General features: G+C 30.2%; 5 protein-coding genes and 2 pseudogenes across 7 annotated transcripts; 2 read left to right on the top strand and 5 right to left on the bottom strand.

The window, feature by feature from the left end:
- Positions 1–50: 50 nt before the first annotated feature.
- On the bottom strand, positions 51–3,466 carry dpa (disc proliferation abnormal). Its single transcript, XM_034335805.2, has 8 exons — positions 3,272–3,466; positions 2,832–3,178; positions 1,866–2,758; positions 1,488–1,807; positions 1,126–1,403; positions 624–1,024; positions 342–552; positions 51–270 (listed from the first exon to the last, which is right to left on the bottom strand). The coding sequence occupies exons 1-8, from the start codon at positions 3,369–3,371 to the stop codon at positions 175–177; spliced, it is 2,646 nt and encodes an 881-aa protein (XP_034191696.2). The 5' UTR covers positions 3,372–3,466; the 3' UTR covers positions 51–174.
- Positions 3,467–4,127: 661 nt separating this feature from the next.
- LOC117609467 (facilitated trehalose transporter Tret1 pseudogene) lies at positions 4,128–5,642 on the bottom strand (annotated as a pseudogene).
- Positions 5,643–6,993: 1,351 nt separating this feature from the next.
- LOC117609468 (facilitated trehalose transporter Tret1 pseudogene) lies at positions 6,994–8,440 on the bottom strand (annotated as a pseudogene).
- A 791-nt stretch (positions 8,441–9,231) lies between these two features.
- On the bottom strand, positions 9,232–12,512 carry l(2)41Ab (lethal (2) 41Ab). Its single transcript, XM_034335806.2, has 8 exons — positions 12,235–12,512; positions 11,547–12,169; positions 11,212–11,455; positions 10,729–11,139; positions 10,128–10,649; positions 9,777–10,064; positions 9,556–9,714; positions 9,232–9,486 (listed from the first exon to the last, which is right to left on the bottom strand). Exons 1-8 carry the CDS (start codon positions 12,373–12,375, stop codon positions 9,235–9,237), a joined length of 2,640 nt encoding a protein of 879 aa, XP_034191697.2. The 5' UTR covers positions 12,376–12,512; the 3' UTR covers positions 9,232–9,234.
- A 55-nt stretch (positions 12,513–12,567) lies between these two features.
- Positions 12,568–13,909, top strand: mRpL42 (mitochondrial ribosomal protein L42). The gene is made up of 2 exons (XM_034335887.2): positions 12,568–12,707; positions 12,934–13,909. Exon 2 carries the CDS (start codon positions 12,934–12,936, stop codon positions 13,291–13,293), a length of 360 nt encoding a protein of 119 aa, XP_034191778.2. The 5' UTR covers positions 12,568–12,707; the 3' UTR covers positions 13,294–13,909.
- LOC117609450 (uncharacterized) lies at positions 13,558–17,193 on the bottom strand. Of its 2 annotated transcripts, none has more exons than XM_034335807.2 (5): positions 17,131–17,193; positions 15,077–16,762; positions 14,566–14,670; positions 14,465–14,496; positions 13,558–14,396 (listed from the first exon to the last, which is right to left on the bottom strand). In XM_034335807.2, the coding sequence occupies exons 2-5, from the start codon at positions 16,708–16,710 to the stop codon at positions 13,558–13,560; spliced, it is 2,610 nt and encodes an 869-aa protein (XP_034191698.2). In that variant the 5' UTR covers positions 16,711–16,762; positions 17,131–17,193. The 2 variants fall into 2 exon arrangements, with proteins under 2 accessions (XP_034191698.2, XP_034191699.2); XM_034335808.2 differs by lacking the exon at positions 17,131–17,193 and adding an exon at positions 16,949–17,091.
- Positions 17,194–17,511: 318 nt separating this feature from the next.
- D12 (YEATS domain containing 2 homolog D12) lies at positions 17,512–21,296 on the top strand. Of its 2 annotated transcripts, XM_034335804.2 has the most exons (6): positions 17,512–17,813; positions 17,901–18,056; positions 18,158–18,740; positions 18,816–20,739; positions 20,821–20,894; positions 21,023–21,296. In XM_034335804.2, the coding sequence occupies exons 2-6, from the start codon at positions 17,972–17,974 to the stop codon at positions 21,138–21,140; spliced, it is 2,784 nt and encodes a 927-aa protein (XP_034191695.2). In that variant the 5' UTR covers positions 17,512–17,813; positions 17,901–17,971; the 3' UTR covers positions 21,141–21,296. The 2 variants fall into 2 exon arrangements, with proteins under 2 accessions (XP_034191695.2, XP_034191694.2); XM_034335803.2 differs by having other exon boundaries at positions 18,158–20,739; positions 21,023–21,293.
- The last annotated feature ends 37 nt before the right edge of the window (positions 21,297–21,333 follow it).

The following is a 21,333-nucleotide window of genomic DNA, read 5'->3' on the forward strand; positions in this document are numbered from 1 at the left end:
GTTTTTTAAACATCTGATAATAATATATTTCCTAAATTTACCCAACGAATACAATTAAAACAGGTTATGACAGAATATGATTTATTAAGGTTATAAAAATATGTAATGTTCAACTAATTTTTTTTCTCATTATAGTTAAATTCATTATAAAAATAGTAAAAAATACGTGATAAATTAAGAAATACGAATACTGTTTTTTCCGATTATTGTTATTAATCCATTGTCTTGTAGTTCTCTTAAAGCATCTTCAAACATGTCTCTGTTAACAAGCTAAAATAAAGATAATAATTTTCTTTATTATATTGCACAACATGAAAATCAATTATAAATTGTTTACCGACCATTTCAGAAGATTGTCTTATTTCAGCCAAAAGTTTTTGTTGATTAAGTATATGAATTTTATCCTTCTTTTCAATAAGCTTTTGAATCACATCGCACAACTCCTTCTTCCTTTTTCTGGCTACCGAAGATATACCTGTTGTTAAAATACTTATATCTATTTTACCGCTTAACGGATCGATGGCAGATTGTTTCAAAGCTTCTCTGTGTAATCTATTGAAACAAATGAAACGTTTAGAAGCAATTTATAATGTTTGTTGGTATTATTTTATTCAATTACGAACCTCCAAGCTTCTTCAACATCCTGTGGCTCTACAATAGAGCTTAATCGTACTTTGGCATGCGCCTCGGATAATCGTATCAAAGATTCTAATTGTCTAGGATACGCTGTTATTTGTCCGCGTCCTCTTCCAACTCTTCTCATATCAACGTATGCTTGTATCAATCTCTGTTGGCTTTCTTCATTGAGAATAGGATGAACGTGTTCTTTCGCAAATGCTAAATAATCACGAACAACGCTTTTATCTATTTGTTCGTCCTCGTTTTCATCCAAAGTTGTATAATATAAAGACACCATGTGAGTTGCAAGTTTGCTATCATATGTATCGCATTGAGGATCCAATATCAAAAAAATTAGATCGAATCGAGAAAGTAGAGTATGCGGTAATTTTACATTTTCAACAACCTAGAGAATATATATGTTACATAAAAACATTGTGTAATTATGTAATGTAATATAATATAATAGATGCCGTTCCTTTTATGATGAAAATTTTGTATACATACTGTTTTATTTTTATTCCATTGAGATTCACAAGGATTAGCAGCAGCAAGTATACTGGTTCTAGCATTTAACTGACAAATAATTCCAGCTTTAGCAATACTTAAAGTTTGTTGTTCCATTACTTCGTGTAATACTGATCTTGCATTTTCATTCATTTTATCGAATTCATCGATACAACATATTCCATTATCAGCAAGTCCTAATGCTCCTGTTTGTAATATTAATTGTCTAGTTTCTGGATCTTTTGTTATATATGCTGTTAAACCGACCGCACTAGAACCTGTAATTATCACAGATTAATAAAATTGTACAGACAAATTTTTAACTACTCTAATAATTTACATTTATTTTCATCTTACTATACCTTTTCCACTGGTGTACTGAGAGCGGGGTACCAAGTTATAAATGTATTGTAATAATTGTGATTTGCTTGTGCCAGGATCACCGCATAATAATATATTAATATCGGGTCGAAAATGTTTACCATACACAGTGGACGATTTTCTAGTTCCACCGAATAACTGCAATATAATTCCCTTCTTTACATCGTCATTCGCGTATATACTAGGAGCGATTTGTTTCGCCAACTGTTCATAAATATTGCTCTTTTGTGATAACGATTTCAGAACTTCAATTCTTTCTGGTGTAAAATTATGTTCTTTGCCATCTTCTTGATTATATAGTCTACGAATGATTTAAAGTAATTAATCAAAATTGTATATATTTAATTATTTTTCCTTACCGTTTAGAGTCCTGCTTTCTAAAATGAACTACGTCAATATATGTTCTATAGATAGCGTGTAAATTATGCTCAAAATTAGGCTTATGCGTCGATGCCCTAAAAATTCCAGTAACAGAAACTCTATCTCCAGGCATCACTGCATCTACTAAATTATTATGCGCAAACAAAACAGTAGTATATGGAGTTTGTCCTTGCGGCATCTCATCAGGTGCCTCTTGTAACTTTATCATTTGTTTATCAGAAAAGTGACTTAAATTGTGTATCAAAGTAAAAGAATATTTATGCGTGCAATGTGCGCATATTGTAGGTTCTTTGGTTTTTCCCTTTTCAATTTCGACAAGAGTCGTGAAGGCACAAACGCTGCATTTAAAATAAGCCTCCCGCATTTGCGGAATTAATGTTGATACTCTGATCACCATGCCAGGTATTGTAATTAATTGATCCACGTCGGTAGGATCTAATTCTCTCATGGTCTTAACTTTATCTACATTGAACGGACGAGATTGAATCTGATGTTCTAGAACTGCAGCAGGAAATTTTTCAAAGAACAATTCATTCGCTGCCATATCTAAAGTCGGTATAACTTCTTGAGGATAAGAAATTAATTGTTGATAAAGGTGACTGTCAAAAGCTTTTATATGAGCACAATTAACATTTAAATACGGCTCTTCTAAAGTATGTATTTCTTCTAATTTCTGAAGATATAAGGGTTCTGATAAGTTCATATTTTCCGGTAATTCGTCATTTTCCGCATCGGGGTCAATAAATCGTTGAAAAAACAATTTAAATTGTTCCTTGCATTGACTTATAACCACATTTGTGCCCCAAACAACTAAATGAGGACCTGCTGTTTCGCTTTCTGATGTTCTTACAGCATTTGGAACTTCTGGAATCTATTATAATTGACGTTATATCATAGCAAAATAATAATAATATTAAAACTCTGTTTATAATGCATTTTCTTACTGGTTCCTGTAGCGTAAACTGTCTTAAATGCCTATCTGTATTAATGTCAGGTCTGTGTCGAATTGGAGTACCACGTATTCCGCTTCTTGGGGTACGAATTGATCCCAAAGAACTAGGAGTACCATAATTGACTGGAGAAGACAATTGTAAACCACTTTCTGATTCATTAATTGGTCCAGAACGATCCGTTGAATGATCATTGGAACCAGCTGCACTTTCATGTTCCGAAGAAGCAACAATTGTAGCAGCTCGATTTCCATTGTTTAAAGCATTTTGTCTTGTACCATTGGTGCCCCATCGCAATGGAGTTTCTACATTATTGTCAGCTTCATTCCTAACTGCAGCACCTTATACGCAAGTTTAAGAAAATGAGTACAGTAATAGTACAGATCAAAGCAAATATATACAATAATCCTTAAAGAAAAAACAAAAATGCTTACGGGGGGTACCGAAAACAGAAGGGGATCGTGAACCCTGAGTTTGTCTTCTAGGAGTTCTCCGTGGGCTATCTCTAGCCGGTGATCTTATAGGACTTGACATTATTTCTTATACGTCTTTATAATTTCTATAAGATAATTAACGAGCAACGAAGCTACTTTCCCGCCTTTAAAACGTTTTATTAATAAATGAACGCTAGATGGCAATTATGTTCCGCAAATATGGCGGATTTCCACGAAGTTTCGAATGCGATTAGTTTCGAAACTGTTTTATTCAAAACACATGTGCAAGATTTTCTATTCAAACCGTCCATAACAGTAAAATTCTAAAATTTAATACTTTTTAATCGTTTTGCAAACATCTCTAGCTTTTAATCTGACCGAGTAATGCGTTGTCTCAACTATTTATAATCAGACGTGCCAAAGTCTAGAAATTTTCCACAATAGAAAACCAAGATATCTTTCGTACAAAACTTATAGATAAAATACAAATGCACACATTCCAGATAGTACTTTCCAAGATTTGGCTTTTGCTTTTGAAGAGGAAATCTTCAACTCTCAAGTGGATATGAGATTTAAGAAAACTCTTGAGAATAACTATCATAAAAAACTCAAGAAACTCTTCAACGGATATGTACTTTTACAAATTACATCAGTTTTATTTGTAAATCATATCTATGTATATATATGAACTTTGATGTACATCACTTATCACACAACAAGCGATAAAATTATTAGGACTTGATAAAATAAATCTAAATAGAGAAGAATACTTCTATTTTTAAATTTCACAATGTAAGCTTTTATGTAAAATTTTAACAGATATATACTGTTATACCTATAATACTTAAATTACTAGTTAAATGAAGTTCTACTTTTTATTTGTTCGAATACATAATATACAACTATTTACATATTATTAAATCTACGCTTAGCCTCATAGCAAGTCTTAAAATCATCATGAAGAATTCAATTCTCTTTGAATTTCTACCAAGGATTTACCTTTTGTTTCAGGAACTAATATATATACAAAGAGAGTACCAATGGCACTAACTACAGAAAACAACCAAAATGTAGGCCCCATATTCATCACTTGTTTTAAATCATCAAAAAATTTAGTTACAATAAAAGCTAGTAACCAATTTAAAACACAAGCACTACTCGCAGCTACACCTTTTACCTCTGGTGCAAATATTTCTCCCATCATCATCCAAGGAATAGGACCAAAACCAATACTAAACATAACAATAAAGATACATATAGATATTAAAGGTAACCATTGAATTGCACTAACATCCACTCTAATTTCTGTAAGATAGAAATACACCCCAAGAGCTAAAGTTGTTAAGCACATGAATATTGCTGATGCCATTAACAATATTCTTCTACCTAAACGATCTACAATCAATGTGCCTATAAAAACAGCTAATACTTGTATTATACCTATAATAATAATGGAATAACTATTATCCATACCACTACCAGTTTCATTAAAAATGGTACTGGCATAAAAAATAACAACATTTACACCACTTAATTGTTGAAAAAACATGAGGCCATACGAAATCACGAAACTTCTCTTGGTAGCTTTAGATTTAAGTAATACGAATAAAGAAGTTGTCTTTTTACGAGTTTCTTCTAGTGCTTCTCGGTGTACACGTAATTCGTTCTCTACATTGTATTGACTACCACGTAATTTAGTTAAACTTTTTCTTGCAGCTTCTTCATTGCCTTTTTTTAAATAATAGATGGGTGTTTCTGGCATGAACATAAAAATTCCAAAAAATATAAATGGCACAACAGCTGATATAATAGACACCACACGCATATCTACAGAACTTCCTAAAATGTATGTTAATGCAATGCCTACTGTAAGAAGTAACTGAAAATAAGATCCTAAACTGCCACGAATCTCATTTTCAGCTATCTCTGCTGTGTACATAGGTGCAGCTACACAAAAAGCTCCAACACTAAAACCCATAATAAATCTACCAATAAAAAACATAGCTACAGAATTGGCCAAAATTATAAGCAGCCAACCTATGGTAAAGGGTATTACCATTAGAAGCATGGTATATTTTCTTCCTATTACATCAGCAAGAATTCCAGTAGGTATACATATCGCTGCTGCTCCAAGTGTAGTTAACGAACCAATCCATGAAAATTCAGATGAAGTAATAGGTATATTATATAAATCTACTAATTTCTTTCCATCAGCACCAGCAACAGCAGTCCATGCCAATACCATACCAACTGCTAATGCCCCAAGAGTTGATGATAAACTGGCAATATACTGGGGCAACTTTTTAGCAGGTACATCTTCAGTATTGGAAACTAATGTTTCTTGTGAAATGCCAACGTTCTTTTCATTCATCTTCAATATTAGAAATCACTTCATCAAATGTCTAAAAATAATTAAACAAAATAATAATTTTTTGTGCAAAATAATCAATTCATTAATTAAATTTCATTTAAAGTTACTTTAATCTGTTTAGTTTTGTTGAAATTTATGGCTATGCTAATTTTTATTTCATGTGAAATCTATTTGTTTATCACTTATATTATCAAAAATTACACTATTATTAAAAGTATATTCACGATAATAGAAAATAAAAAAATATTTTTTATCACTGTATGTTATCACTATGTTTTGCTACGTACCGTGCTGGTTAAATAAAAGTTTAAATGACTACTTGAAACGTTAAAAGAAAGTGTTTCGTTATTGAAGTCCGATCGTATATTAAAATATCTATTACTTGTGGACACTCGGCAATAATCACTACCTTGAAAGTATTTGTTTCTTATCAGCGATATGACTAAAGAGCGATTAATCTCGGTTTAATTGACAGGTTGTTTATTGCATATATACTAATAACAAACATGAATCACTGACCCTCGTTTTTTCAGTATTGCAATATCTTCTGTTTTTTGATTTTCATTTTTTATGTGTTTAAATATATATCATAATTTCAATTCGTTTTATAAGTTATCATATCAAGAAATACTGAATACAATAAAGTAAATTTATATAATTTACACAAATAGATATATATCTTGATAAAATAATTTCTTGTTACAGTCATAAGTACCTTGGATCACTGTGTAATCTTCTTACACAGTTCTAAGTACACAGTATGATAATATAAAAGTTATAGATGTATCTTATCTTATATATTCATAGAATTCCTCAAAGACTTGCAGAGTTAATAATATCTTCCTCATATTATCTTTCATCATTATATTCTATTAGAATTTTGGGATGTAGTATATTCTGCTATTACATTTCCATTATTAACGAGATGTAATTTTATATTTAGTTGATGTTTCTTTCTTGATGGTATTTACACAATATTTTCCAACTATTACAATTGCTTTGTAATATTTTCCATCCAATGAATAATGAAATGGACTATGTACTTCGTTTTCAAGACAAAGAAGATCTCCACCATTTTCTAAAGATAACTGCAATACAATAACTCTACCCCATGCTGCTGTAACATGACCTAGAATTAACCCATACATTGATTTGACATCAGAGTTTCTTCCATGACACATAATTAGTATCACAAACGTATATCAAGTATCACATAAGTAACTTAATATCAAATTTTTAATCAATACATGTATATTGTTATACTCATAATACTTAAATTAGTAGTTAAATAAAGTTCTACTTATATTTGTTTTAGTAGGTAATATACACTTATTTACATATATGTACTTAAATCTACACTTAGTCTTATAGTTTTAAAGTTATCAGGTGGTATTCAATTCTCTTTGAATTTCTACCAAGGATTTGCCTTTTGTTTCAGGAACGAATACATATACAAAGAGAGTACCAATAGCACAGATTACAGAAAACAACCAATATGTAGGCCCCACATTAATCGCTTGTTTTAAATCATCAAAAAATTTAGTTACAATAAAGGCTAGTAACCAATTTAAAACACAAGCACCACTAGCAGCTACACCTTTTACCTCTGGTGGAAATACTTCTCCCATCATCATCCATGGGAGAGGACCAAAACCGACACTAAACATAATACCAAAGAGACATATAGATATTAAAGGTAACCATGTAATTTCACTAACATCCTCTCCAATTTCTGTAAGATAGAAATACACTCCAATAGCTAAAGTTGTTAAGCACATGAATATTGCAGATACCATTAACAATATTCTTCTCCCTAAGTGATCTACAACTAATGTGCTTATAAAGATAGCAAATATCTGTATTATACCCATAATACTAATCGAATAACTAACAAACATACTATCGCCAGTTTCCGCAAGGAGGGTACCGGCATAAAAAGCCGAAACATTTACACCGCTTAACTGTTGAAAAATCATGAGGCCATACGAAATCACAAAACTTTTTTTAACAGCCTTAGATTTAAGTAATACGAATAAAGAAGTTGTCTTTTCACGGGTTTCTTCTAATGACTCTCGGTGTATTCGTAATTCGTTCTCTACATTGTATTGAGTACCACGTAATTTAGTTAAACATTTTTTGGCACCCTCTTCATTGCCTTTTTTTAAATAATACATGGGTGTTTCTGGCATAAACACAAAAGTTCCAAAAAATATAAATGGCACAACGGCAGATATAATAGACAGTTCACGCATATTTACAAAACTTCCTAAAATGTATACAAATGACACGCCTATTGCAAGAAGTAACTGAAAATATGATCCTAATCTGCCACGAATCTCACTTTCAGCTATCTCTGCTATGTACATTGGTATGGTTACACAAAAAGCTCCAACAGTAAACCCAAGAATAAGTCTACCAATAAAAAACATAGCTAGAGAATTGGCAAAAATTAGAAGCAGCCAACCTAAGGTAAGAGGTATTACCATTAGAAGCATTGTATATTTTCTTCCTATTACATCAGCAAGAATTCCAATAGGTATACATATCAATGCTGCTCCAAGTGTAGTTAACGAACCAATCCATGAAAAATCAGTTGAAGTAATATTTATATTATATAAATCTATTAATTTCTGTCCATCAGCACCAGCAACAGCAGTCCATCCTAATACCGTACCAACGGTTAATGCTCCAAGAGTTGCCGATAAACTGGCAATATACTGGGGCAACTTTTTAGCAGGTACATCTTCAGTATTGGAAACTAATGTTACTTGTGAAATGCCAACGTTCTTTTCATTCATCTTCAATATTAGAAATCACTTCATCAAATGTCTAAAAGTAATTAAACAAAATAATAATTTTTTGTGCAAAATAATCAATTCATTAATTAAATTTCATTTAAAGTTACTTTAATCTGTTTAGTTTTGTTGAAATTGATGGCTATGCTAATTTTTATTTTTTCATGTGAAATCTATTTGTTTATCACTTATATTATCAAAAATTACACAATTATTACAAATATATTCACGATAATAGGAAATAAAAAAATATTTTTTATCACTGTATGTTATCACTATGTTTTACTACGTACCGTGCTTGTTAAATAAAAGTTTAAATGACTACTTGAAACGTTGAAAAAACTGTTTCATTATCGAAGTCCGAACGTATTTTTAAACTATCAATTACTTACGGACACTTGACAATAATCACTATCTTCAATGTATTAGTTTCTTATCAGCGATATTGGCAGGGAACGTTTAATCTCGGTTTAATTGACGAGTTATTTATTGAATATATAATAATAACGGACATAAATAACTGACCGTCATTTGTAATGCATGTATTTTCCTGTATTCAATTTTTTGATTTTCACGTTTTCTGTGTCCAGGTATATATCACAATTTCAATTCATTTTAGAAATTACCATATCAAGAAATACTGAATACAATAAAGTAAATTATATAATGTACACAGATAGATATATATCTTGATAAAATAATTTTTTGTAACAGTGAGAGGTATCATAGATCACTGTGTAATCTTCTTACACAGTTCTAAGTACACGATATGATAATATAAAATTTATAGATGTATCTTATCTTATATATTCATAGAATTCCTCAAAGACTTGCAGAGTTAATAATATCTTCCTCATATTATCTTTCATCATTGGAAAATCATTATCAGTTTTTTGCAAGACATATTTTAAATATTCTCTATAACTATGTTCTTTTTGCAAGTTTTCTTCAATTATACATTCACCTTTATAAATCATTCTATAAGTACCATTTTTTATATCATGTAATTGCCTCGCTTTTCTTTGTTTAAGAACTAAACTATGCAAATTCTGAAAAGTGATGCAATTAATTTAGTTTTTCAAGGTTTTGTTAATAATATAATATATATAAAAACATACGTGATATTTTATCTTTTCCAATTGTTCAATTTCATTCTCTATGTTAGAAAGGGGTTCTTTTAAATTTTGTAAAAGTTCCTGACAATTGACTATTTTGCTTTGAGTGTTTTTTATTTGGCTGTTTAATTTTTCTACCATATTATTAATTTGCTTTGTAACCTATTAATAATACAAATTATATTTCATTTGTTTTCATACAATTAATTACTTCAAATACTTACTTTTAAAAGCTGTTTAATTTTTGCTTGCTGACCAGATAAACGTTTACACATTACCACCTTCTTATTGTGTTTTTCTTTTGGATTTCTATTAAGTTTACTAAGAACTTTATTAATCATAATATCTCTTCTTGTAACACAGAGATCCATATCGTGGATTAATTTTTCCTGAATTTTTTTCAAATAAGACAGCCTTGTTTCCATTTTATGAATTTCACTTTTCATTAATGCTATATCACCAGTACTATGTTCTTGTTTCACATTTTGTATTGTTTCTTGTATTAACAGCACCTAATGTATATATTATACTATTATCATAAATTAACAGTTAAAACGTGTTACAACATCACTTACTTTCTTTTTCCATGATAAACTTTCTTGTTGTGCACACTTCAATTCTTCCTTTAACATATTTTTTTCACTATCTAAATTACTTAAGTCGCTTTGTAATTTTACGAGTTCTAATTCAAATTCTTGAAAGGATAAGATAGACTCATTTGTTACCCTGCAATTTTTATTTTCTAACGCTTTTTTTAAATCTTTTTGTATCGTCAAATTAGCATTCATAAATGATAGTTTTTTATCAAGAAAAGCTATAGCTTTATTTGTACTTGTTTCTTTTTTTACTAGCATTTCTAAAGCATAGTTTAATTTCAGGTTTTTCTGTCTCATTATCATAATTTCTTTTTCAAGAAGGTTTAATTCACGTAACTGTGATTCTCTCTGTTGACTTAATGAAACGATAAAACCTTGTTGACGGATCCAAAACTGTTGCGTTTTTTGAATATTTTGTTCAATTTCTTGAATATTTTTTTCCAGACTATTAATTTTCAAATCCTGTGGGCTTAACTCTTCACTACCAATATTTGGTACAATCTGAAATTATTCATTTATATAGATAATTTTCAAACATAACTCTATTTTAAATTATAAAAAAGAATGACTAATACAAAACCTCATCGATAAGTTTATTTATTTCAAGCAATTTTGTTTGTTTTCTTTCAACCATAAATTCATATTTTCTTATCTCTTTTTCTAATTTGTCTATTTGTTTTTCTTTGTCAACATTATTTTGTAATAGTTCATGTAGCTCAGTTTTCTCATTTTGAACAAAGTTTGAAAGTTTTTCTAATTCTAACAAATTATTTCCATATGTATTTTCTATATGAGCAACTGATATTTCATAATTTAATACAGAATTTTTTGTATTTATTAATAATTCAGTTACATATTTTGCTGTTTTATTGCTTATAATCTTTTCTTCTAATTTTTCACATATTGTGTCTTCCAAATATTTTTTCTTTTCAAAAATTGTTTCTAACTTTCGATTTGTTTGTTCTTCTTCGTGTAAACATTTTTGATATTTCTGAAATATTATCATTATATAATAACAATGATTAAATAAGATTTCATTTGTTAGTTATATTATTCAACATACAGTAAAAATAACATTGTAATCATACTGTGTTTGTTCATTAATTTTTGCGAGATTTATTAATTGAGATTCAATGGTTGTAATTTTTTCATTATACATTAATGTTACATTTGATGCAGTTTTAATATTATTTTGTAAACGAAACGATAAAGATGTTAAATGTTCATTAACTTCCATTTCTTTTTCCGTTTCTTTTTTAATTTTTTGAATTTCTGTTAATAATACATTATATGATTTATGTGCTTCTCTAAAAAAAAAAAAAATAGAGAAACTTCTAAATATTATAAGTTTGTACCTATGATACCAGATTTACAGTATCTATAATGGTATTTACTTACTCCTGTTCAATATGTAGTTGATCATAAACATCATTTCGTTTCCAAATATTATTTACTATAGATTTCCATATATTATGTAAGTCTTTGTGTTTTCTATGTAGAGTTTCTAGATCTGTATTCGCATAAATTATCATTTTATTAGCATCATCCTTTTCCTTATTTTTAATTTGTAATTGCTCATCTAGATATGCTATTTCTTCTTCAATTTTCCGTACTTCTTCTTTTAATTTATGTAAAATAAAATCTCTTTGTTGTTTTTCATTAATTAACATCCTATTTTTATTAGCATCTTGTAGCGACATTTGTTTAGATACAATGAGATAATCATTTAAATCCTTTTCCCATTTAGACAAGCAATTATGAAAAGCCAATAAATTTTTTAATTCTTGAGAAAGTTTTTCTTTCTTATTTTGCTCCTCTTTTAATTTAACATTATTTTCATCTAAAGTTTTTTTAGCATCTTCTATATTACAATTTCTTTTTTTCTTCAATAGTGTAATTTTTGTTAGTGCTTCTTTATATTGTTTTATGGTTACATGCTGACGTTCAACTTCTTGTTGAGTCTGATAAAGTTGTATACCTTCTGATTTCAACTCTTTCTCAGCTTGTTTTAATGATGCTTCCTAAAAGTATTATCACGCATAAAATGTAAATTTGAATATATTAATTTTGAATATATTAATCTTACAAGATTTAGTATTTCTTCAGATAGCTTATTGTTAATACGTGATAAATGTGTATGAAGTGTTGTTTGAAATTTCTTCATTAGCTTATCATCCGGGTCAAGAACATTTAACGTAGATGCTATGGGACACTCCATTTTATTCATTATTCTTCTAACAACTTTTTCTTGTTACTTCTTTATATTCTCCTACAATGGAAAAAAATAAATAATGAATACATATACTTTGTCAAACACGTATTAACTTTTCGTTCATGTTTATGAAATAGCGCGATGATCATGACAACGCTCATGAATTAAAGAATATAAGAAAGTAAAGTTTTTATTCTTGAAGCCATCCATAAAATTGGTATAAAAACCAACCATAAGGCTCAGGAAATCCTCATTGAGCTCTTTGTCTATCTAATATATATTCATCACTAACCTTATGCTGTAGTTACGTTTCATCTGATATAAATTATTATTTTTTCAAAATAAAGGTATTTTTAATAAGATCTGTATATTTAATTATGTTTTGTATATAAATTCAGTCGTGAGTTGTAATTGTAATATAAGTACTTTATAGTTGTAGGATATTATTTTGAGGGAATATTAGGGTTATGTTATCAAAATATAATCATAAATTTTCATAGTTTTAAATATAACTATTTGCAAACGTTTGATTAGTAGAACATTAACCAGTGTTCTTTTTTTGTTTTTAAACAGATGTATTATTCTGCATTATGTGTTACACGAACATTGAATGTATCTTGTAAACGATATTTGAGTTCTACTAAATTACCATCACAAATTGTTATACCATTAAGCAGAGATATGATTGTCTGTTGGCATCCAGAACCGAAATTCCCTTATGAATATTCATTACCATTACCAGAAGAGAAAAAAGTTTCATCCAATTCTGTTTTGTCAATTGGTGAAAAAGAAATCAGTGAAGTTTTTAAACACAAGAAACCTCAAGTAGTTGTCGAAGAGCTTGCTAAAATGACATATACTACAAAACATAGATGGTATCCTAAAAAGGACAGAAAAGTAATCAAGATAAAACCAGAGAGACCATATTTGTAGATGTAATTTATATATTCTAAATAAACCTAATGAAATACCATTGAATAAAATTAAAATCAAACAAGAATATCTATGATAAATCATTACAGTCTTTTCTTTTCTTCTTTATTTGTTTTCATAGTATTGCACATACATATTTAAATATGAACACTTACAAAATAATTACAATATATATATATGTATATATGTATATACATGTATATGTACATTAGTCATAGAATAATTTACATAAACTTTGGTTTTTCATAAGAAAAAAAGTTAATTTTAAAAATCAAGAGTAGATATTTGTCTTTCTCCGTCGTGGATAAAAATCTTCATTGCTTGATATAACAAATACCTCCCAAATTTACGTTTTTCTTCCCTACTCCATGTTATTACTTTTCCATAGTAATCTCCACTTTTACAATTTTTTAGATTTTCCGTTCCTAGAGCCTCAATCATAGCAGCTTCTCGCGTATAAGCTTCCACTGGAATACGGTTTTGAAAAACGCGGAGACAAACAACTCCATATCCTTCGCTCCAAATGTTTAAAATATGTTGAATTTTTTTATTATCAGAACTTTTATGCGAAAACCATGTTTCTGAAGCTTCTTTAAGATGGGCGAATGGTCTGTTATGTGAACCTTTACCTATATAAAATATAGCAGAGAGAAATTTTAACCATTTTTCGGAATCTTTCATATTTTCTGCACTAGGTAAATCCTCAGTTATGCGTGGATCTAAGAGTAGATAATTAAAACACGTTTTATTTGTTCCTTCTCTCCATCTTCTAGAAGGACTTACTGTACAAAATTCTTCAAAAATATTCTTTTCAATGGTTTTGTATTTTGTCAAGTCATTCACCCAATCTCCATACTCCAGAAATGGTTGCATATGAAATTTAAAATTTTTATTTGTTTTAGGAAAAGCTCTGCAATGATTAGATTTGAATCGCACAAATGATAAATTATTGTTCTTGTTTTCGAATTTTGAAAGACGTTTCAAATATAGCTGTCTTGTTGTATTAGTAATTGGTCCTGGATTATCACCAAGAGCAATTAACTTTCTTCGTATTGTTTGATTTGTTAAAGGTACCTCTATTGACAAATTTAATAAGTGGGGCCCTGAAAAAAGATTAAAGTCTTATTTCAAGAATTATATATTTAAATTATATAATTTTGCTTAGTCTTACAGATTTCGTCGATAGAAGTACTCCCAGATTTGCTGTAAAGAAATAAATACATATATCTAGGATCAACATTGCATATAAAGTAATGAATTTTAATATCTTACCATGGTGGAATTGTATAAATTCTACGTTCCCGAAAAGCCATACCTTCGTCTATATCTTCGTGCTTATATTCCTCTTGTACACTAATGTATGATTGTGATTTGAAACTGGAGAAATAATTAATTTATTAAATTTTAAATATTAAAAGTGTTGAAATTAGAATCACAGAAATTGTGATAATTAAATTTATAACACTATATTTCTCCAAGGTATTCACTGTACTAGTATTTGAATATTGAACAGTATCCTGTTAATTAGGTCTATGATATAATTTTGCACCATTTTATTTTACTATGCACCGTATTACTTCCTGACTTGCAATAATGTTCGACATCTAACGATAAGATATCACTTTTTATCAGCGGACGTGACTAATATCAGTAATATTAGAAATTAAATCACAATAAAAAGACTTAAACCGTATAATTTTTTTTTGTAAAATTATTGAAAACAGTATAACAGTTTAATACCGTTACAGTGAAAACTCTATATATTGATTAACAATAAATTTACCTTGAAAAAAAAGTATTCGAATTTTCCTTAAAAGAATTTGAAATACTATTAATTTTCGATCTCTCTTCTGCAGTTAAAAAATTCTCTGGTGAAGTTATACGCTCTTTTAAGTTCTCTTCATATCGTTCAACTACATTGGTTTTTTCAATTTCCAAATTTCTAAAATTGTTATCGAGTCCTTCTATTGAATCGTTTTCATTTTCATATTTTTCATAATTTTTTTTATTTTCGTCAGTATTAAAGTTTATTAATACATCGTCGTCATATTTATTTTCATCTAATTTTATCGCTAGATTTTTACTAAGCTTATAATTCAATCTCTTGATACAGTTATGTTCTGGTGATAAAGAATTCGTTGAATCGGGACTTGTATTGTCTGACGATGTAAGTCCATTATTTTTTTTTAATTTTCTAAGTGACGAATATTGTCTATGAAACTGTTTCCTTCTCCTTGGAGTAGATCTTGCTACTTCTTTCTCTAGATTAAATTCAGATTGAAATAATTGATTTCTTGTCATACATGGCGTGAAAGCTTTAAATCTCATTTCCTTTTGTGATGATATTTTTGGAGATACGTATTTTCGTTGCTTCCCAACAGGTTCCCCTATTAAAAAATTTGGCGACTTACTTATAATTGAATCACCTGGATTATATACAGGTATTAATGAAATTTTAGCGTTATTTTGTTTAAAAATTTTGCGTCGATGCTTAGGAGTAATGGACCGTCTTCTTGTTTTACTTTTTAATAACAATTTCTCTCTCATATTACACATCATACTGTTATCTGTGCTTATTGTAGATGATGGACTTGTATCGTATTCGTTTTTTTCCGAAACCAGTCCATATTCATTATTGACCTCCTGTTGTTTAAAATTAGATTTCAAAGAATTTGAAAGTTGATTAATAATTTTATCAACTAACACTTTTTCTTTATTCGTTTCTTCATAAATTCGAAATTCTTCTGCATTTGCTTCAAACTGTTCATTACTATTTAAGCTATCATCACCATCTGAACCAAAGGAATATTTAACTTGAATACTAGTAGAATTTTGTTTGTCATATTTTTGAAATACATTTTCCTTCAATGGGCTTTCTATTACTATATTAGAATTTTCTGATGCAGCATATTCTGCTATTACATTTCCATTATTAATGAGAAGTTTATCAAAAGTAATTTTATATTTAGTTGATGTTTCTTCTTTGATAGTATTTTCACAATATTTTCCAAGTATTACAACTGCTTTGTAATATTTTCCATCAAATGCATAATGAAATGGACTACGTCCTTCCTCGTCTAGACAAAGAGGATCTCCACCATTTGCTAAAAGTAACTCCAATACATTGACTCTACCCCATGCTGCTGCTACATGAACTGGAGTTAACCCATCCACTGACCTGACATTAGGATTTCCTCCATGACGTAAAAATAATTTAGTAACTTCTTCTGCAAAAGCTTCAGAGTCATTACCTATTACTAAATGAAATGGAGTTACCCCATACATAGGAATTAATGTATTAGGATTTGCTTCTTTATTTAGAAGTAATGTTGTTACTTGCTTTATATTATTGTCTTCCAATCCATCATAGAGAGAGGAAGCCAAGAAAAGGCATCCTTTTGATTTTAGAGTAGACATTATGTTCCAAGTATAGCTGTTTGTGTTGTTTATATATTATGTGTACTTATCCCTGTAACACAAAAGTATAATACTTTAATTATCTAATTTGGGCAACCAACTTAAATGATAAAATTTAATTGTCAAAATGTACGAACATTGTATAAAAGTAATATACAAAGTACTATACAAAAGTGAATTAGAAATGTAAAATCAATTTTAAACCGTTATATTTTTGAAATATCTTTGATTTAAGTACCTTTGAAAATGTATACAATGGATCTTTATATGTAGAAGGTCGTTTTAAAAACATAGAAATTAAATAAGAAATAAGGAACGTATTAACTATTTGTACCATACTTTAATTAATTATTTTCTCAAGACTACATCTCTGTTACTAATATTTATTTTAAATACAGAAATTTCTAAAATGTTTCTTACCCTTTGTTTGCTTTTATTATTTTCGTGTTACGATTAGTATGTATATATATATACCGATTTATGGAATCTGTATTACCATCATCCCACCAAATTTCGACCGTAGCGCCATCTATACAAAAATGGCTCAAACTATTCAACAAGTTACCGGTCAGGCCCCCCCGAAACGAAAGCACTAGCGCCATCTATCGGCAAATCGCGGAAACTAATCGACCCGTAGTTTCCGCGATTTGTGGATAGGTGGCGCTGTTCCGAGGGCCTAGACGGTAACTTGTTGAATAGTTTCAGCCGTTTTTGTATAGATGACGCGACGATCGAAATTTGGTGGGACGATGGTAATACAGATTTCTTTTTTCTCCAGATACAAATACAAGACCCCTCGATAATAAAGACATGTCCAGCCCAGTTCAGTCTTGTTAGAAAGAATAGTTACTGACATGGATGAATGGATAAATTAGACAGTAGATCATGGTATTGGATATATTTGCAATCATAGTATCATACATGTAATCACTCCTGTCTGATAATCGTTAACAGATATCTAACGAATACTTGTGTTTTACGTATAACATTCCCCAGTGATTGAGATTTACTTAAAAGAAATATATAACCTCTACCATTTGTTTACACAGAGTTTTGTCGCAATATTTCCATAAGTCTCTGTGCGATGAATGCTTCAAAATAAAGTATGGAATATATGTTTATTACATAAATAGTAAACATTATTACAAAGGACTGACATTTTTAATGACAAATATGCTTCTTTTTTTAAGCACAAAGTGTTAGCTGTTTATACTGACAGTAGTTCATTGAACTATCACATGTTCGAAATTGAGCATGGTAAATGAGTGCCTTAAAAGATCAAGATCCCGATTACGGGCCGTCCGTTGCGAATAATGAGAAGCATCAACGAATTTACGAAGAAAATGGTAAGGAAATTTCAATCGAATCTATGTCAAGTATTATGCCTAACCTTATAAAGATATGTATGTAAGTCTTATAATAAATAGTTGCTTGATATGATTTATAGCACGTAGCAGTACTGCAAGGAAAATAACAGCTATAATTGAAAGAGAATTTTCGCAAGAAATTGATGTAAAGGAGAAAGAAGTTCTAGAAATTCAAGAGAGATTACATAGAGCATCAAAAGTTCTTCATCTTTTACGTTACGTCATTGTGGCTGATTTCTACAATCGCAAGCAGTGTCAAAATTCACAGAATGGAGAAGCTAAACAAACTCAGATTCATCCTGCGATAAAACAGTTGATTGGTAAATTACCAAAATCATTTGATAGTTCAGTTCCTACATCGTCGAGTAATGAAAGTTACTTTGGAACATCTAACGCGATAGATTGCGCTATAGTAAAAAAAGAAAAATCCGTAGAAGAAACAAGCGAACATAGCCGCGTAGAGAAAAGAAATAACGATGCGAACGAAGAATCAAGACCGAAGAAAATTCCTCGGTATATTCCACCAAAAAGTGGAATTCCGGAGTCTCAGTGTCCGTCGAGAGGCATCAGGCACAAAGTTAGAAAACGGATAATTATTGGAAACATCTCAAAATGGATTCCTCCAGAATGGAGGGAAGATGCAGCTAGTCACAAGTGGACAATGTATGTTCGCGGAAATAAAGAAAATCCTAATATCGATGATTTTGTTAGTAAAGTAAGATTCTTTTTGCATCCTAGCTACAGACCTAACGACGTCGTAGAAGTTACATCGGTGCCATTTTGTCTATCAAGACGTGGATGGGGTGAATTTCCACTGAGAGTACAGTTACATTTTAAATGTGCACTCAATAAACCAATGGATATAATTCATTATCTGAAATTAGATCGTACTTATACTGGGCTTCAAACTTTAGGTGCTGAGACACTTGTTGATATATGGATATACGCAGATCCTCGCAATTCCAAACGAAGCACCGGCAAAACAGAGCAAGATTTCATCGAGAATGAAAATGATTGTAAAGTAAAAATAGAAAATAATGTAGATTTAAATCAAGAGTATGATTTTATCAACAACACCGTAAACGAATCGATAGATAAAGATTGTAATGTTGTCGTGAAAAAAGAATGTTCAGACGACATCAGTGTTAATAATGAAATTTCAATAAATACCAAACAATTGCAATTGTACATAGATCTCGATCACGATTATTGTGGATCAAGATATCTTAACGATTCTGAAGGAAATTTAACTATTGATCACTCGTTAACAACGTCTAGAAGAACTGATTCGTCGTTGAATAAAGTTACCAAAGAAAACCAAGAAAACTGCCAACAAAAAGAGGAGAAAGTGGAAACGAGCGTGAACAGTAGTAATTCAGATTCAACTAAATCAAAGATAAAAGAAGAAACAATTAACACAGAGACAAATGAATTGGACCGAAACAAAGAAAAAGCATTTCCATTAGGTTGTACTAAACAATCAGATCTTCGCCCTTTACAAATTACCATTCCACCATTGTTCGAGGCCTCTGGAAGTAAACATGTCTTGGTACTAGAAAACAATCAGACAATTCCAGTGGATATCGCAGTTCCACGCACAGCCGATGATCAGATGAAATCAAAAATAAGTTTCACTGCTTCTCGTGGTATTAGTTTATTAAAGAAACCTTCGGGTTTAGAAACAACGATCCAAGTACGAAATCCTAATGGGACGAACGTTCAACAGGGATTAAAGCTTCAGTTATCTAAAAGTATCCTTCTGAATGTAAACTCTAATGTACCAGTATTAAAAATAGCTGAAAGAAGGAATTCGTCAAACGTAGAAAAGGAATTAACTTGCGAAATGAAAATAAACCAACATGAATTGAAAGAACAGAAATTATCTCGTCAGAGGATCACATTGGGCAAAGATAAATATAAACTCCAAAGTAGAAAGGAATTTTACGACGATATTCTTGAATCAATAGAAACTGCAAAAATTGCTAATATTCAAGGACTGCTGCGGTTTATTATTAGAAGAATGCCAATGATAACTAGAGACGCTTTAGACTATGATTACAGACGACTTCATCCTTATGCTTGTTCGAGCGAAGAAGAATTCTTTCAGTACAATTATGCTAAACGAAATGCTTGCGAATGGAATCGAGCCAAAATGATAAGAGGTTTCATTAAAAAGAGGTCGTTCACGGAGGAGGAATTATGGAGTATAAAAGAAATAATGATTTGGTCACGGTTACATGGTTACACACCACTTCGTTCAGATTTTCCAATTAGATCGCTCCATCAACAAAAGAATTTACCCGATTCAACGATTGTTGAAAGCATATTTACGTGTACCGAACCCGATACGTTTTCTAAGTGGCTTCAAACCTATCCAGCTCGACATAATGATCATTTATTTCACTCTAATTTGCAAGCCAACGAGATCGATACCGAGGTGGATGTTGTAAATGTCGACGACTCGATGAATAATATAAAAAGAGAGAAGAAAGGAAGTAATGAAGTTACTGATACGAAAATCGCTGCGATGAATCTTGATACTAAATCGGTACCACTTTATAATTTCGTTCATGAAACTGCTAGAGAAATTGGTGTTGAATTAGTATCCGAAGAAATTGTGCCAAATGTTGTATACTGTGCATCTGGTCGAACGATGATGAGAGTGAGTAAATTACTCTTTTTATTTCTTCCTACTATTATCTCATTTCGTTGCTTAATAAATCATTTTTCAATTTCTTTTCAGGCCGTCGAATGCCTCGTAGAAGATCTGGTTAGAATGTCATTGGCGAAAGCTTGGGAAAGATGTGGTGATGATGGGTAAATACTTGATCCAAACTATCAATATTTTCTACAAAATTAATGATTATTTGTTCACGATGCGAACGTCAGTAGATATACATTATTATCACAGAATTGTGACAGTCATATTTTTACTTTGTTTATAGATATCCGAAGGTAATCGTTTTGGACGATGTGCGTGGAGCTCTTTTAAATCGTGAAGAGTTTGATATTTTCACGAACGAAGGATTAGGTTCCAAGTATCGATTATCAATGATGGATTAATTGAAAAGCATAGAAAACGTAAGGAAAATAATGCTACCGTATTTAACGTTCAAGCAATAAAAATCTACTATGATTAATTTGCTTCAAGGCAGTGTGTCTCGTATTCTTGTACAAATTTATAAATTTCAATAAAGTATATGAAATTTTGTACGAATAGGTATATTCAAGCAAAAATTCGTCTTTATACGCTTCG

The sequence above is a fragment of the Osmia lignaria genome, chromosome 7 (genome assembly GCF_051020975.1).
Source record: "Osmia lignaria lignaria isolate PbOS001 chromosome 7, iyOsmLign1, whole genome shotgun sequence".
NCBI lineage: Eukaryota > Metazoa > Arthropoda > Insecta > Hymenoptera > Megachilidae > Osmia > Osmia lignaria.